This window comes from Larimichthys crocea, unplaced genomic scaffold (assembly GCF_000972845.2).
Source record: "Larimichthys crocea isolate SSNF unplaced genomic scaffold, L_crocea_2.0 scaffold196, whole genome shotgun sequence".
NCBI lineage: Eukaryota > Metazoa > Chordata > Actinopteri > Sciaenidae > Larimichthys > Larimichthys crocea.
Genome location: NW_020852647.1, coordinates 320,968 through 337,915, shown reverse-complemented (window position 1 = coordinate 337,915; position 16,948 = coordinate 320,968). Strand labels below are relative to the sequence as shown.

Genomic DNA, 16,948 nt, shown 5'->3' with positions numbered 1-16,948 from the left:
GCACAAAGCCTGAGGGGGGAAAGGTTACAGCACAAAGACCTGTTGTTACTTTACTGTTGTTGTTCATGTCGGGGGTGTTACGTAGATTCAGCGGTCCAAACAGGCCGGGCACTGTCTCCAAAGGTATCACAGTAATGAGCTGTAATTAATAATGATGATAAATGATGAGACACATCAAGACCTTTAACTACACAGATGCTCAAGAAATGCTCTGTGATGACCACGGTACGCTTGATCCTGGTCAGGATGTTTGGGGTCATGTTCTAACCCCAACCCTAATTACTGACTGATTAAATTAACTCCTCTTTAATTAAAAACATTGTTTGGTTTTATATAAATGATTTAAATCTGTTCATAAAATAGAAAACCAGGCTAAGCTCCTGCTAATGTAACTAGCTTCGGGCCGTCCCAGCTTCAGATGATGAATTTATGAATCACAGATTTTAATTTAAATCGACTGAAAATTTAATTTTACTTTTTGAGAATTTTAACCTTTTTATTTACTTTAAATGAAAATCGGAATTATTCAAACAGACTGTATAAAGTAAATGTTACATGCATGTATAATAATAAAACATACATGTATATCTTTAATGTGTTGTTAACTTGTAATCTGTGGTCATGTTTGACGTTAGTTAACATGCTGTAATAATAGCCATGGATCAGCCCTGCCCTATAGGTGACTTGACCCCCCAGGTCCGGTCCTATTCAGCTGGTTAATGATGGTCCAGTGATGGAGCCTGAGGCGGGTCGCTGACTGGAACACGATAAAGAGGCCATGGTCGTCATGGCGCTGTTGGGGGTGGGGGGTGGTGGTGGGGGGGGGGTCTGTACCATGAAGCCCAACATTGTGCGGCATCCACAATGGACACACTGTCGACACGATGTGGCTAATTCAATTAGCCAGGAGACGGTGCATAAATTCCCCCAGAATTCCTCTGATGAGGGAGTGAGTGTGGGGGGGCGGACTGAGCGTGCTCAGTAACCTGGTGCACACAATGAGGAGTCAGTCAGTCAGAGGGCGAACTGTCAACCTGAGCTTCATCGCTCAGGGTCAAGCTCAGAGGTCACAGAGCGAACATGACATGTCACAAATATCAGGACCAGAACACGTCACGACCAGAAAACGGAACGCCAGGACCAGAACATACGACAATATCTGTTAACGTGTAAATTTAAACAATAAATCCAGTTTGTTTAAATGTGTGACAGCACCGAGGCTAACTGTTCTGTAGCATGAAGACATAATTAGTCGTGCTAATGTTGCGTTAGCTTCATGTCAGATATCATCATACTACAGTCGTGTAATAACACACACTGTGAACACACACACACTGTGAACACACTGTGAACACACTGTGAACACACACACACTGTGAACACACACACACTGACAGGCTGAAGGTGAAGCGTCTGTTAGCGAGTGTTAACATAGCTACCTTCAGGCTCTGGGCTCTCTGCCAGCTTCACTTCCTTCACTTCAGTGTTCAGCTCATAAAACTGTCAGGATGCTCGTACACACGCTCACCTTTAACACCGTTTAACTCGCCTCATTTCCCCTGTTCAACACACACACACACACACACACACACGATGCTGCAGCTTTTCATTCAGACTGTGAATAGTAGCCGACCACAGGCTGAAGTTCATGACTCAAGTTAAAACATTTATTTAGTTTCTTCCAGGCCATCACCTGCTAACGTTGTGTTAGCTGTTAGTTAATGTTGGATTGTCTGTAGTTGAGTCCTGCTAACGCTACGTTTCATGTTACCTGTGAACATTAGTGTATTAAAGTGTTTGTTTGTGTTGGACACATTAACTCTTCAGGCCGGGCGTCTCTCCTCTACAAACCGCTAACGAACCAATCAGCTGAGTCATTGAGCTGATTACTGCCATCGGAAACTGTTTAATTGGTTTACATCCTGTTGTCCTCCCGAGCCTTCGTCCTCCTCTTCAACAATTAGAGCCTCGCCTCACCATCAGCACGTCTGACACTGAATCAGCAACATGAGATGCCTTCAACACAAACTTCACTGTGTCACGTTTAAAGTCATCAAACCTCAATGAACAGACTCACATCAGAGTGACTAAAGAATAAAGACTCAGGAAATATTATTTATAATAACTATGAGATAATAACGAACTAAAAACCACAAGACTACGTCCAGGTTTTAGACAGTCTGCGGGGACGTCACAGAGACTACGTCCAGGTTTGGGAATAAATAGTAATGTATGTTTTGGTGAAAGTACTACAGTATGTTACATGGTGGTCTGACCTCAGACCGAGGTCAGCACCGAGGCATGCTGTGAAATGACTTGCTTTAGGATCAGCTGTTCTTTCTGTAGTCCAGATCTTTAAGTCTCACCTGTCCTGTGACACCTGAGTGTATCTCATGGATGAACACGTGACCACAGTGGTGTGGTGATGTAAGATCCCATGGCGGCAGCCGTTGAGACACCTTGTGGCATTTTGTAACAAGCTGTCGCTGACATGAACTTCCTGTTTTGACTAACCTCACCTGTTCCGAGTTCTGACCCGTTAGTTTGCGAAACACTCGCCATTGTGACACACTTCCTGCGTGATGGCATGGAGGTGAAGCCGGCTTCAAACAGGTGAAGTCAACACAGAGAATAAACAGAGCGTTCCCTGCAGGCGACCCACAGATGGTCGAGTCAAACTCTTAATGCTGCCTTCAAAGGTTGGTGAGCGGCGGCGGCGGCACCATATGTGACGAAGCTGAGGAGCAGGATCAGGCCAAAGAGCAGCGCTACACGTCTGCACCACCTGCTGTCGCCATGTTGGCGTGTTTAAACAGCTTTACACACCGTGTGTGTGTGCGTGTGTGTGTGTGTGCGCGCACTCACATACTGATGCTGTCATGTGAAAACCTCTCATCTCCACAGTTCAGTCTTCATCAGACTCGCTCACACTGAACCACCTGAACATCATGTGACCTCACACCTGAACATCATGTGACCTCTCACCTGAACATCAGCTGAACAGGTCATGTGACCTCTCACCTGAACATTAGCTCAGGTCATGTGACCTCACACCTGAACATCAGCTGAACAGGTCATGTGACCTCACACCTGAACATCAGCTCAGGTCATGTGACCTCTCACCTGAACATCAGCTCAGGTCATGTGACCTCACACCTGAACATCAGGTGAACAGGTCATGTGATGTTGCCTGCAGATTAAACTAACGTTACACTAACCTTAAACTAACGTTGAACTAACACATATTAAGCACTGAATCACACAGGGACGTGGCGTGGATAATGTTTACAAGTGTGTGTTAGCATTGCAGCTAGTGCTATGAGCTAGCATCAGCGTCTACCTTCCAGTGAACACAGCTGGACCGAACAGAACCTCTGAGCACAGAACAGAACCTCTGAGCACAGAACAGAACCTTTACATCCAAGCTAACTAAAATATGCGTATATAGCAGTTAGCTACATAGTTACCAACTGGATCCTCAGAGCTCTGCTGCTACGTATCAATGTTTCATCATGAAGTCTGTGAATCTCCTCGGTACTGTGACGTTGTTCCCTGTTGGTCCTTGTGCTCCAACCTGGTCCGGTCCGGCTGCTGAGCCCGGTTCTGTTAGCATGCTAACAGCAGATTCAGTCAGCAGCAGTTAATTAGTAGTTAGCTACTTTAGCGAGTCAATCTGGCGTTAATCTCTGTGCAAACATCAGAGATGATTTCCTTATGAGGAGTATGTTTGTTGTTCTGCACGTGCTCAGTAGCCGTGTGTGCTCTTCATATGTTGGTGTTTGACCCACCTGCTGCAGGCTCAGCAGCACCAACACAGTCAGACTGAGCTCAGATGATCTGAAGCCACAGACCTGACTTCAGATCAGTCCCCAGGAGGTAAACGTGGTCCAGGCTTATGTTTCTGATCCTGATCCGCCAGCTGGCACCAGAACCAGACGAGGTCCTGCCCACGAGTTATCATAACACAGACGACATCATCACTACACTGCTGCTCGCCGTGACATCATCATGAGAGAGCTTCATGCCGAGACTGAATCCACAAAAACACGCTTTGGTCCAAACACAACACGGCTTCAAGGACGTCGGCTCACACTCCTCAGGTCTGGTTTCACAGCAGCAGCAGGGGATTGTGGGTCAGGAGTATCGACCACACTGTAAAAAAATATGAAGTCTGAAGTTATATTTTCACAAGAAACTCAAATGTTACGCACACATTAGCTGTGTCTCGTATCCCGCCGCTTCATGTTAATGCTGTCCGCAACAGATAGTGGTTAGCTGTAAGACATCACATCACGGAAATTAAGGTAAGTATCTCGTATATAGTATGCAGTGACTTTCTTTAGTGACTTTTCTTTAGTTCCTTAACAAATTATTAACCTCATCTTATAATCAGTAAACGAAAAAATGTACACACACGTAAAATGTGATGTATTTAAGTTATCTGAGGTACGTGACATTACATACGTGATGTATTTAAGTTATCTGAGGTACGTGACATTACATACGTGATGTATTTAAGTTATCTGTGGTACGTGATGTAACGTACGTGATGTATTTAAGTTATCTGTGGTACGTGATGTAACGTACGTGATGTATTTAAGTTATCTGAGGTACGTGACATTACGTACATGATGTATTTAAGTTATCTGAGGTACGTGACATAACGTACGTGATGTATTTAAGTTATCTGAGGTACGTGACATAACGTACGTGATGTATTTAAGTTATCTGAGGTACGTGACATTACGTACGTGATGTATTTAAGTTATCTGAGGTACGTGACATAACGTACGTGATGTATTTAAGTTATCTGAGGTACGTGACATAACGTACGTGATGTATTTAAGTTATCTGAGGTACGTGACATAACGTACGTGATGTATTTAAGTTATCTGAGGTACGTGACATAACGTACGTGATGTATTTAAGTTATCTGAGGTACGTGACATAACGTACGTGATGTATTTAAGTTATCTGAGGTACGTGACATAACGTACGTGATGTATTTAAGTTATCTGAGGTACGTGACATAACGTACGTGATGTATTTAAGTTATCTGAGGTACGTGACATAACGTACGTGATGTATTTAAGTTATCTGAGGTACGTGACATAACGTACGTGATGTATTTAAGTTATCTGAGGTACGTGACATAACGTACGTGATGTATTTAAGTTATCTGAGGTACGTGACATAACGTACGTGATGTATTTAAGTTATCTGAGGTACGTGACATAACGTACGTGATGTATTTAAGTTATCTGAGGTACGTGACATAACGTACGTGATGTATTTAAGTTATCTGAGGTACGTGACATTACGTACGTGATGTATTTAAGTTATCTGAGGTACGTGACATAACGTACGTGATGTATTTAAGTTATCTGAGGTACGTGACGTAACTTATGTGATGTATTTAAGTTATCTGAGGTACGTGACATAACGTACGTGATGTATTTAAGTTATCTGAGGTACGTGACATAACGTATGTGATGTATTTAAGTTATCTGAGGTACGTGACGTATGCAATGTATTTATGTTAGACCCACAGAGACCTGCAGAGACCCGTAGACTTCCCATAATCTTCCTCCTCGTTGACCTGCTGGATCGGCGTGTTTGAAGCAGCAGATTTGATCTAAGTGATAATATGAGCTCTCTTTGTGTTTAAATCGTTGTCCATGATGCTGATTTGTTGTTGTGGTTTGTCTCCTTCAGGCTGCCGTCCCTCCTACACACAGATTAAAACCTGATCCTGTTGTTCTCACAACCTTTGAACAGGTGGGGGACCTTCTTCTTCTTCTTCTTCTCCTGTAGCCTCACAGAAAGCTTGCTTGTTTTCAGCCTTGTCAGTCTTTTCTTTGTCCGTCCACGCTGACAGGCTTATAAACTTCATAGGACAGCCCCATTGTCTCCAGTAGACTGTGTTCAGTCCAACATGTGGGGGGAAGTGTTGTATGCAGAGAAAGAAGCACCACAGAAGAAGAAGTTTCTTTAACTCGCTGCCTTCAGATCAGATTTCTGTGAATGCTCCCTAAGGGAGTCCACGTTACACAGTAAACCTCCTAAAACAACAAGCAGGGGGGTCCAGCACCTTCTAGCACCGAGCTTGAGGCGTCCTGACCCGACTCTGGTTCCTCTGTAAACACAGAAAGGAGACGTAAGACAGAAACCTGCTGAGGACAGTTACTTTACATTACAGATGTCCCTGAAGTACACACGTTCACACTGTATATTCAGGTGACATTAACGTGTTGTCGACCCTCCAGATGAGCAGTGTGTCGCTGTGCCCTCCTCCTCCTCCTCTTCTTCCTCTGTGTGATTGGACGATCGTCTGATCCTCAGAGGCCGTGAAGGGACTGAACCTCAGACCTCCTGGTCAGAGTCTGTCAGCAGGACATGGCCTGCAGGAGGACAGACGCCTGCAGGAGGACAGACAGCATGCAGGAGGACTCTTCGTGATGGTGTCCTCTCATCGTGGCGTGGGACTGACAGCCCGTCAGATATTTTTAACCATGTGCTGGCTGCTGGTGGTTTGTCATGATGCATTCAGGAGCTCTGATAAACGCAAACAGCTTCCTGTCTGTGACAGCTCGGACTGAGCGTGTAGAGAAACGTACAAATGATAACGTCACATCACATCCTGTGACTCCGTCCCCTGTTTCAGGGAGCCTTCTGATTGGTCAGTGGTTTATCATAGGAACACGATGCTCAGAGTAAAAGTTAATCACACATTTCAGGGACCAATCAGCTGATTATTGGACAGTTATTCGTGACATCACGACCATCTGATTACTGTCGTTTTTTAACAAATGTGGAGAAGAAGTTTACATTAAAAAAAAAATATATTCTTAATCTTAATTTGGAAGGGCACAGGAAGCTGACATGGTGGTCTGTCATGGTTCCATCAACGCTCTCACTTCCTGTGGTACCTGAGGCAGGTGAGCCTTCAGACCGGTCTGTCCTCAGAACCGGCCCCAGATCAGCTCGTCCCCCCTGAGAGTCCAGGAAGCTGAACTGAGATACCTGAGCAGGAAACAGGACGGCGTGAACGTTGACTGATTATGGGGGGGGGGGGGCTTATCTGACAGCAGGAAGTCCATGTTTGGATGATTGTTCAACACAATGACTGAACAGGAAGTGACATCTGAGGTGAAGCTGCAACAAACCTCCATCATCAAGCTGCTCACTGTTTCCTGCAACGCTGACACCAAAGAGAGGACTAACAGAGACACCACAGTCCAGCAGAGTCTGTCAATCCCCCATATTCCCCCAGAGTCCGGCCAAGCCTAATTTCCACCTGGGACGTAAGCGCAGCAGAATGGCTGTGCTGCGGTCACCGGAGCTGATCACTGGAACTCTAATCGATGAATGCATCCACACCAGGCGCCCCGCGGCACGTCTCAGCAGCGTCTCTCCGCGCTGCAGCGCTATCATTCCGTAGCATTTCTATTTCTGACGGAGCTGCTAAACCGTGTGAAGCTCAACAGAGCAGATTGCACCAGACAGGAAATCCAACACATAATCAACGTAATACACTTCCGCCCCCTTTCAAAATAAAACACAATACGCAGTTCACGTAGCTTATCACAACTTCATATCAACATTACGTCATGACCGGTGGCACCAGGTCAGCAGTCAATCGATCAAAGAGTCTCAACATGAACGACAAGAGACTAATTATTGAAGTGGAACAACACACAATAATTTATGACACAACAGATCCTTTTTATAATCTCTTCCATGTAGGAGAAGCAAAGTCAGCTGTTTGTTGTTGTTTCCTTTATACACACAGATTAATGCGGGATCTCACGGTCTCACGTACATTTAGGATTCTCTCGTGATCTTGTGATCTCGCATGAATATGGCTAGGCCGGTGGGGATTGATGCTGGGCAGAGGACAGAGCAAAACCGCAGTGCTGACAGACCTGGTGGAAATCCCCAATCATACTCTGTCTGGTCCAGGTCTGTAGTGGTCTCTCAGACCTTGATGCTGGTTCAGGTCTCTGTCTCTGGTTCTGGTTTCATTAAAGTTTAAAATCATCTCTGAGTCTTAGCAGCAGAAAATCCGTTTGAGCTGCCGGTCGGTTAATCCGACAACAAAAACAACAGTTTACAGGACTTCCCTGTGATGGACCGGACTGCGGCGGACCTTTGGTGTGCAGGCGCTGACCTTCATCAGCACTGAGCGAGGACAGTTCTTTGTGTTTTGAAAAGGAAGTGAAATGATGCTGAGTCTTTTAATGTGAAGCAGAAACATTTGACTCGTGATCGGCTCAGCTCAGCAAGCCCATGGCGAGGATTACTTTGTACCTGTGAAAAGACTGTCAGGTAGATTGAACAGGAAGCTGTGATGAGAGGAGGATGAGGGGGAGGAAGAGGAGGAGAGACTTATTCCTCCTCTTTAATCCAGCCTGAGAGGAGTGTGTGGGAGCACATACAACACGCATGTTTCTGTGCACAGGAAGCACCATGAAACACGCCGAACGCACCGTACTTCTGTCACCACTATGACTTTTATTTTGTAAACATCAGCTGCTTCCTGTATTTAATGGTCCGGTCTACAGATTTAATATCTGATTACACCCCCCCCCCCCTTACCTCACCCTCTCCCTCCTAATGTGAAGGACAAATGATGGTGGTCACAAAACTTGAAAAAAAATGCTAAAGTGCACAGAGACGTTTATAAGTTAAGAGCTAATGTATAACACTGCATCTCAACAAATACAATGGTTCTTAATTTCATTTGATTAAACACGAATATAAACAGAGTAATGAAGATTATTAATGCTTCTTCCTTGTGTAAATATCAAAATAAAGAGATATGTTCATATCCAGGTGATTTCAGATCACTATGGAGTCGTTCTGGTTCCTGGGAACCGCCCAGGAATCATCCAGAACCTCAAGCTGAATTTTAGCTCCTACCTTCAGAGGATGTACTTCCTGCTGCAGCAGGTCCAGGATGGTTTTGGTCATCGCACAGACAGAGCTTGTTTCAGACAGATGTGGACCGCCTCCCCCTGGGAGCACTTAGTGTAATACCCCTTTAACACCCCAATAATACCCCCCATCTACTAACCCACGACAACACAGATTAATGTAATCCAGACGTCTCCATCACAGATTATCATCCACCTGCGTGAGGCTGCAGAGTCACATGACCAGGTGATCACATGACCAATACAAGGGAACAGATTTAATGCTTGCCATGAGTACAGAAGCCCAATGAGGACATTAATAATAAAATTATCCAACAACCCTGTAATGCACCCTAATATAACATAATTTATTGTCATTTAGCATAACATAATGTGTAACACAGTGTCATGGTGGGACTGTTAGTCTCTGTAAATAATATTATAGAGAGGCCTTCTCTGTATGAAAAGTGTCATGAGATAACTTTTGTTATGATATGGAGCTATATAAATAAAACTGATTTGAATTGAACCAACTAGTATAACGAACTAATATAACATAAACTAATATAACATTAACTAATATAACATAAACTAATAACTAACTAATATAAGGTGAACTGATATAACGTAAACCATAATAACGTAAACTAACATAATGTAAACTAATATAACATAACGTAAACTGATATAGCGTAAACCATAATAACACTCTGACATAACGTAAACTAATATGAGGTAAACTGATATAACATAACGAAAACCATAATAACGTAGACTAATATAACGTAACAAACTAATATAACATAACGCTAACTAACATAACATAGACTAATATAACATAATGTAAACTAATATAATGTAGCATAACGATATAAGATAAACTGATATAACGTAAACTAATATAACATAACGTAAACTGATATAACGTAAACCATAATAACGTAAACTAACATAGCGTAAACTAATGTATAACATAGCGTATATTAACGTATTATAACTAATATATTGTAACATAACAATATAACAAACTGATATAACATAAACTAATATAACATAACGCTAACCAACATAATGTAGACTAATATAACATAACGTAAAGCATAATAACATAAACTAACATAACGTAAACTGATATAACATAACGTAAACCATATTAACAGAAACTAACATAACGTAAACTAATATAACATAACGTAAACTGATATAACATAACGTAAACCATATTAACGTAAACTAACATAACATAAACTAATATAACGTAACGTAAACCATAATAACATAAACTAACATAACGTAAACTAATATAACAGCGTAAACTAATATAATGTAACATAACAATATAACAAACTGATATAACATAAACTAATATAACATAACGCAAACTGATATAACATAACGGAAACCATATTAATGGAAACTAACATAACGGAAACTAATATAACATAACGTAAACTGATATAACATAACGGAAACCATATTAACGGAAACTAACATAACGGAAACTAATATAACATAGCGTAAACTGATATAACATAACGTAAACCATAATAACGTAAACTGACAGAACGTAAACTAATATGACATAAGGTAAACTAATACAATGTAAACTAATATAACGTAACATAAACTAATATAACATAACACTAACCAACATAACGCAGACTAATATAACATAACGTAAACCATAATAACATAAACTAACATAACGTAAACTAATATAACATAACGTAAACTAATATAATGTAACAATATAACAAACTGATATAACATAAACTAATATAACATAATGGAAACTGATATAACATAACGGAAACCATATTAACAGAAACTAACATAATGTAAACTAATAGAACATAACATAGACTAATATAAAATAACGCTAACCAATATAACGTAAACTGATATAACGTAAACTAATATAATGTGAACAAATATAACATAACATAAACCATAATAATGTAAACTAACATAATGTAAACTAATATAACATAATGCTAACTAACATAACATACACTAATATAACATAATGTAAAGTAATATAATGTAGCATAACAATGTAACATAAACTGATATAACGTAAAGTAATATAACATAACGTAAACTGATATAATGTAAACCATAATAACATAAACTGACATAACGTAAACTAATATAACATAACGTAAACCATAATAACATAAACTAACATAACGTAAACTAATATAACATAACGTAAACTAATATAATGTAACATAACAATATTACAAACTGATATAACATAAACTAATATAACTTAACGTAACTGATATAACATAACGTAAACCATATTAACGTAAACTAACATAACGTAAACTAATATAACATAACGTAAACTGATATGACATAACGTAAACCATATTAACGTAAACTAACATAACTTGAAATAATATAACTTAACGTAAACTGATATGACATAACGTAAACCATATTAACGGAAACTAACATAACGTAAACTAATATAACTTAACGTAAACTGATATAACATAACGTAAACCATATTAACGTAAACTAACATAACGTAAACTAATATAACATAACGTAAACTGATATGACATAACGTAAACCATATTAACGTAAACTAACATAACTTAAACTAATATAACGGAACATAAACTAATATAACATAACGTAAACCATAATAACATAAAGTAACATAATGTAAACTAATATAACAGCGTAAACTAATATAATGTAACATTACAATATAACAAACTGATATAACATAACGGAAACCATATTAACGGAAACTAACGTAACGTAAACTGATATAACATAACGGAACCCATAATAACGTAAACTGACATAACGTAAACTAATATAACATGACGTAAACTAATATAATGTAAACTAATATAACGTAACATAAACTAATATAACATAACGTAAACCATAATAACATAAACTAACATAACGTAAACTAATGTAACATAACGTAAACCATAATAACATAAACTAACATAATGTCAACTAATATAACATAACATAAACTAATATAAAATAACGCTAACCAATATAACGTAAACTGATATAACGTAAACTAATATAACGTGAACAAATATAACATAACATAAACCGTAATAATGTAAACTAACATAATGTAAACTAATATAACATAACGCTAACTAACATAACATTCACTAATATAACATAATGTAAAGTAATATAATGTAAACTAATATAACATAACATAAGCCATAATAACGTAAACTAATATAACAACATAAACTAACGCTCATCAACAAAACTTAAACTAATTTAACAAAGTAAGAGAAGAAGAAGAGGGGGGAGGTAGAGGAGTAGATGAATAAGAGGAGGAGGAGAAGAGGAGAAGGAGGAAGAAGGGAAGAAGAGGAGAAGGAAGACGAAGAGAAAAGGAGAAGGAAAAGGAAGAAGAGCAGGAGACTAAGATGAAGGAGGAGAGGAAGAGGAGGCCGAGGAGGAGTCACTCCTTCATTAACGATCCCTCCTTGTGAAGGTAGGTGGCGCGTGGTGTTTGCGGGTCTCGTCTGTTTGTTGTGGTGACAGCTCCGGCAGGGAGGCGTCACACGGACCATTCCCGACCTGCCCGCCCGGACCGACGCTCCCATCCCGGACACCGCTCTGCGGCAGCAACGGGACAAACCAGACCGAACCGGGTCCAGGTCCAGCTTCCTTTGTGCGAGGACGTTCAGACGCTACAGCACTTTGAGTTTCCTCCTGCAGGAGACACGGAGCTTCTCCGGTATCTCTCCTCTCCTCTGCATCTCTTTCAGGAGCCAATCAGCGCGGCGGGTACCTGAGCTGCTCTACCTGCGCGGACAGGTAAGAGCAGACAGGTGCGCACGGACAGGTGAGAGCAGACAGGTGCGCGCTCCCACTGCTCCAGCTGTTGGATGGAGAATGGAAGCGGCGCGGGCGCGGAGAGATGTGAGCGAGAGGGGAGAGGCAGGCAGGCCGGGGAGCAGGGCGAGTGTCCCCGCGTCCCGCTGCTGCCGCTCCCCGCTCAGACATCCAGAGACCCGGACAGAGACGAGCCGCGAGCCCCGCGGACAGAACCGAGGAAGAACAAGGAGCCCGTTACAAGAAGTTAATTTCACATTGAAAGACACACGCAATGACGGCATTAAACGTTAATTAACGTTTTTAAACATGTTAATTAAACGTTATTTAAAGGTTATTAAACTGAAATTAAAATACGAGCTGCGGGGCCTGAACGCGTTATATAACCGCATTCTTCACATTCACGCATTCTGATACTGAAATGTGTTACAGCAGTGATCGATGATCGATTATCAATGACTGACTATTGATGATTATTGATGATTATTGATGAGGCAAAAGAAAAACAAACAAGTTTATTGTTGTGTGTGTTGGTGTGAGTGTGTGTTTTAGTGTTGGTGTGTGTGTGTTGGTGTGAGTGTGTGTATTGGTGTGAGTGTGTGTGTTGGTGTGTGTGTGTGTTTTAGTGTTGGTGTGTGGGTGTTGTGTGTGTGTGTGTGTGAGTGTGTTGGTGTTGTGTGTGTGAGTGTGTTGGTGTTGTGTGTGTGTGTGTGAGTGTGTTGGTGTTGTGTGTGTGAGTGTGTTGGTGTTGTGTGTGTGTGTTTTAGTGTTGGTGTGTGTGTGTTGGTGTGTGTGTGTTGGTGTGTGTGTGAGTGTGTTGGTGTTGTGTGTGTGTGTGTGTGTGTGTTTTAGTGTTGGTGTGTGTGTGTTGGTGTGTGTGTGTGTGTGTGTGTGTGTGTGTGTCCGCCCTCCTCCTCCTCCTCCTCCTCCTCCCTCAGCCCCGCACACTCGCTCCTCTCCTCTCAGATCAGGCGGACGGGGACGCGGGGCGGTGCGTGTCGGTGCGCGCTCTCCAACAAAACAAACAAAAACAAACTTTTTCTAAATGGAATTTAATTTTTCCTGAAGTTCCGTGAAGTACTCAGTGAAGCGGGTCCGGGCTCAGGCTCTGGTTCTGGTTCTGGTTCTGGGATTTACTGTGTGTGTGCTGGTTGTCAGGCAGCAAGAGGAGCAGCGGAGCGGAGCCGGATCGAGGAGCCCCATGCGGACTGTACTGACTCCTCAATGAAGCAGGAGATGATGGCGGAGGGACCCCGCTGCAAGAGGCGAAAACAGGCCAACCCCCGGCGGAAGAACGGTAAGAGCACCACACACCACACTGTACCCGCCCGGCCAGCCGGCGGCCCGGGCTGGGAGCTACCCGCCCGCCCGCTGCTGGGGCCGCGACAGACAGACTCGGAAAAGTTTTTAACGGGACTTTACGGAGGTTTTACCGGGGCTGAGTGTTTGGAGGTCCACGTGTGATGATGGAGCGGAGCTGGGACCCCGCCGGGTGCGGGTCTGAGCTGAGTCAAGAGAAACCGTTATTCGGAGCTACAGCTCGGCGTGAGGACCTGTGGATCCCCGCCGCTCGGTGCGCCAACTTTTATTCTGAAAACAAAAACTGCAACAAAAAGACAGATTCTTTAACAAATGTACAAAATAAAATAAATTCATTAATACATTTAATTTAATTTGTTTTTGTTTGTTGAAGGAAGTTAAACCAACATCCTATTTTTTCTGTCGACTCAAAAACTAAAAACGATTTTCTTTGAATTCACAATTTAATTTGAATTTAAACTCGTTCAGAAAAAACAGTTTTTGTGTTTTTATGTTTTCATATTTTTGTGTTTTTGTCTCGTTTATCATTAAAACAATTTCTCAGGTAAATCAAACTGAACTAATTTTAAAAACATTAAATTAAATAAAGATTTTAATTTAATCATCTCTGATTGAAACGTTAAATTCCTCCGTGGTAAGTTTTTCTGACGGCGTCTCCTCCCGTGGTCTCCGTGGTTTTTCTTCTCCGGCTCGGCCTCCTCCTCTCGGGGGTCTCGGGGGGGGGGGTGTTGATGAGGGTGTGGGGGCAGATTAAGGCCGGGGTAACCGGATCTGTGTCGGCTGAAGAGCCTCCTCCATCGCCGGGTGTCCGTCCGTCACATCCAGCTGTGAGTCTGCAGCTGTTTCTGCTTTAATTCACCGTTAACTGATCTGAGTGCTGCCGGCCGACGGGCTGACACCGTGTTCAACTTCAGTTTATTAAAACAATTCAAGTCTGAAATATTTCAGCTTCTGAAACGACGTTTCTCTGACGAGGTCTTCCGTTCTTTAAGTTTCTAAATAAAATTACATTTTTGTGACATTTAAAAATTTTTTTTTCAACATTTAAAAAACTGTTTGTGTGATCCAGAACCTCCTTCAGAACAGAACCAGGACCTGCAAGTCTGGAGCTGCCGGTGCTGGATGAGTGTCAGGGTCCGGTCCAGTTCAGGCGACGGCGGCGTGCCACATGTCTCACAGCCGTGTCAGCATCCAGTCCTGTGTTTTCGGTCTCCATGTTTACAACATGCTCGCACACTGACGCCACATTTCAGACCTCCGACAGCTTGAGGACAGACTGATCCAGGATCAGAACCAGAACCATCAGATCAGATTTAATGATGTTTAAATTAAAATGTTTTGAGACCGACAGGACCTGAAGGTCTGCTGGACCACACGGCCCAGTTCTTAAACTTTTTTTAATCAGGATTCTGTTTTTATGTGACATCATAAAGAAACGCTGACTCTCACCACGGACATTTGGACCTCTCTGTCCAGATCCAGAACCTTCAGAACCAGGTGTTTTCAAAGCAACAGGGCCCCCACACTGAGCTGCCTTTCAGGGATTGCAGAGATAAATGAGGCTGTGAAGTTCTAGTTCTGGTTCTGATTCTGGTTCATCGTTTATTTCATCAGAATGTTAATTTATTAATTATTTTAATTATTTCATCAGACAAACACGTTTTCTTTTGTTTGATTTTTGATATAAAAACTACATTTTATTAAATTAATAACATGTAAAATAATATTAATAAAGCATGGGCGCTGTGATGTCACTAACGTTCTCTGATTGGGGGGGTTGTCCCCGTAAGTGACACCAACAAGTTTTTATGTGTCGCCTCGGCCTGTTCATCGAGTCGTCCCATAACCACAAACACGAAGTCTTCTGATATAATCGTGAGTCTGGCGCTGACCTCAAAGTCTTTCATATCTGCCCCCCCCCCAGTAAACACCTCCCCAAGGGCTGAACAAAGAAAAGTAGATCCTCTCCTCGTTCTTAATCACCATTCAGACCACTGAGCGCCGCCGGCCGCTCGGCTCGCCACTGTCCGATGAAAAGAGCTCAAGCAAAAAAGATGGAGGAGAGAAAAAAGAAGGCGGTGAAGTGGAAAGAAAAGAAAGGAGGGTGTAAGGAAGGAGGATGTAAGGAAGGTGGAGTGAAGGTGTTTGTGCTCTATGTAGACCCCCCCAGTGAAGGACAGATAGGGTTAAGACAGATGAAGGGCAAGAGACATGAAGAAAGACTCAGAGAGGGAGAGAGAGAGCTGCACAAAGTAAAAAGAAATCATTAAAATTATGAACGAAAACTTGACGTTTTATTAAACTAAATATATAAATATTTTAACTGATTCTTTAAAATTACTTTCATAAATTAGAAAGGTTCTCCATGTTTAAAACATGTTTTCAAGAAGTTTCAGTTAAAAACAACTTTATTTCAATATTCAGTATTATAATATATAAAGTAGTAATAAAATAAAGCTGTACAGGTGCTTTGAAGTTTTGCAAAAGTTCTCACGTCAGAAACACTTCGACTTCCTTCAATCTGGACTTTAGTTAAAACAAAAATCGTTTTCAGCCTTACAAACTCAAAATCCTTCAGTTCATTTTGAGGCTTTAACAGACTCCTTAAATTTCTTCAAAAACACTTCAACTTCCTTCAGTTTGAGCTGAAAGCATCTTTATTTTAACATGCTTTATAATATATAAACTAGTAATGAAGTTTTGAATTTGTGATTTTCTTCTCTGACAGAAACACTTCAGTTTCCTTCAGTTTGGATTTGAGAAACGAAACGTCTTAATAAAATATTTTCTGTCCTTTCAATGTCTTTAGAAATCAAGTTTTATTTTAAGGTGTGACAGTTTTATGTTGCACTTCCACTTTCCTCAGTTTCAATGAA

At 41.6% G+C, this 16,948-nt stretch overlaps 1 protein-coding gene across 5 annotated transcripts in view; it reads left to right on the top strand.

Moving 5' to 3' along the window:
- Positions 1 to 12,426: 12,426 nt before the first annotated feature.
- Positions 12,427 to 16,948, top strand: part of zeb2a (zinc finger E-box binding homeobox 2a) — a 36,639-nt gene continuing 32,117 nt past the window's right edge. For 2 of the 5 annotated variants that reach the window (XM_019279322.2, XM_019279321.2), the window contains exon 1: positions 13,648 to 14,049. In XM_019279322.2, coding sequence (XP_019134867.1) covers positions 13,977 to 14,049 — 73 coding nt within the window. In that variant the 5' untranslated portion in view covers positions 13,648 to 13,976. Of the gene's footprint in view, positions 12,763 to 13,647; positions 14,050 to 16,948 lie in introns of those variants that run through there. The other 3 variants (XM_019279317.2, XM_019279318.2, XM_019279316.2) reach the window with 3 other exon arrangements.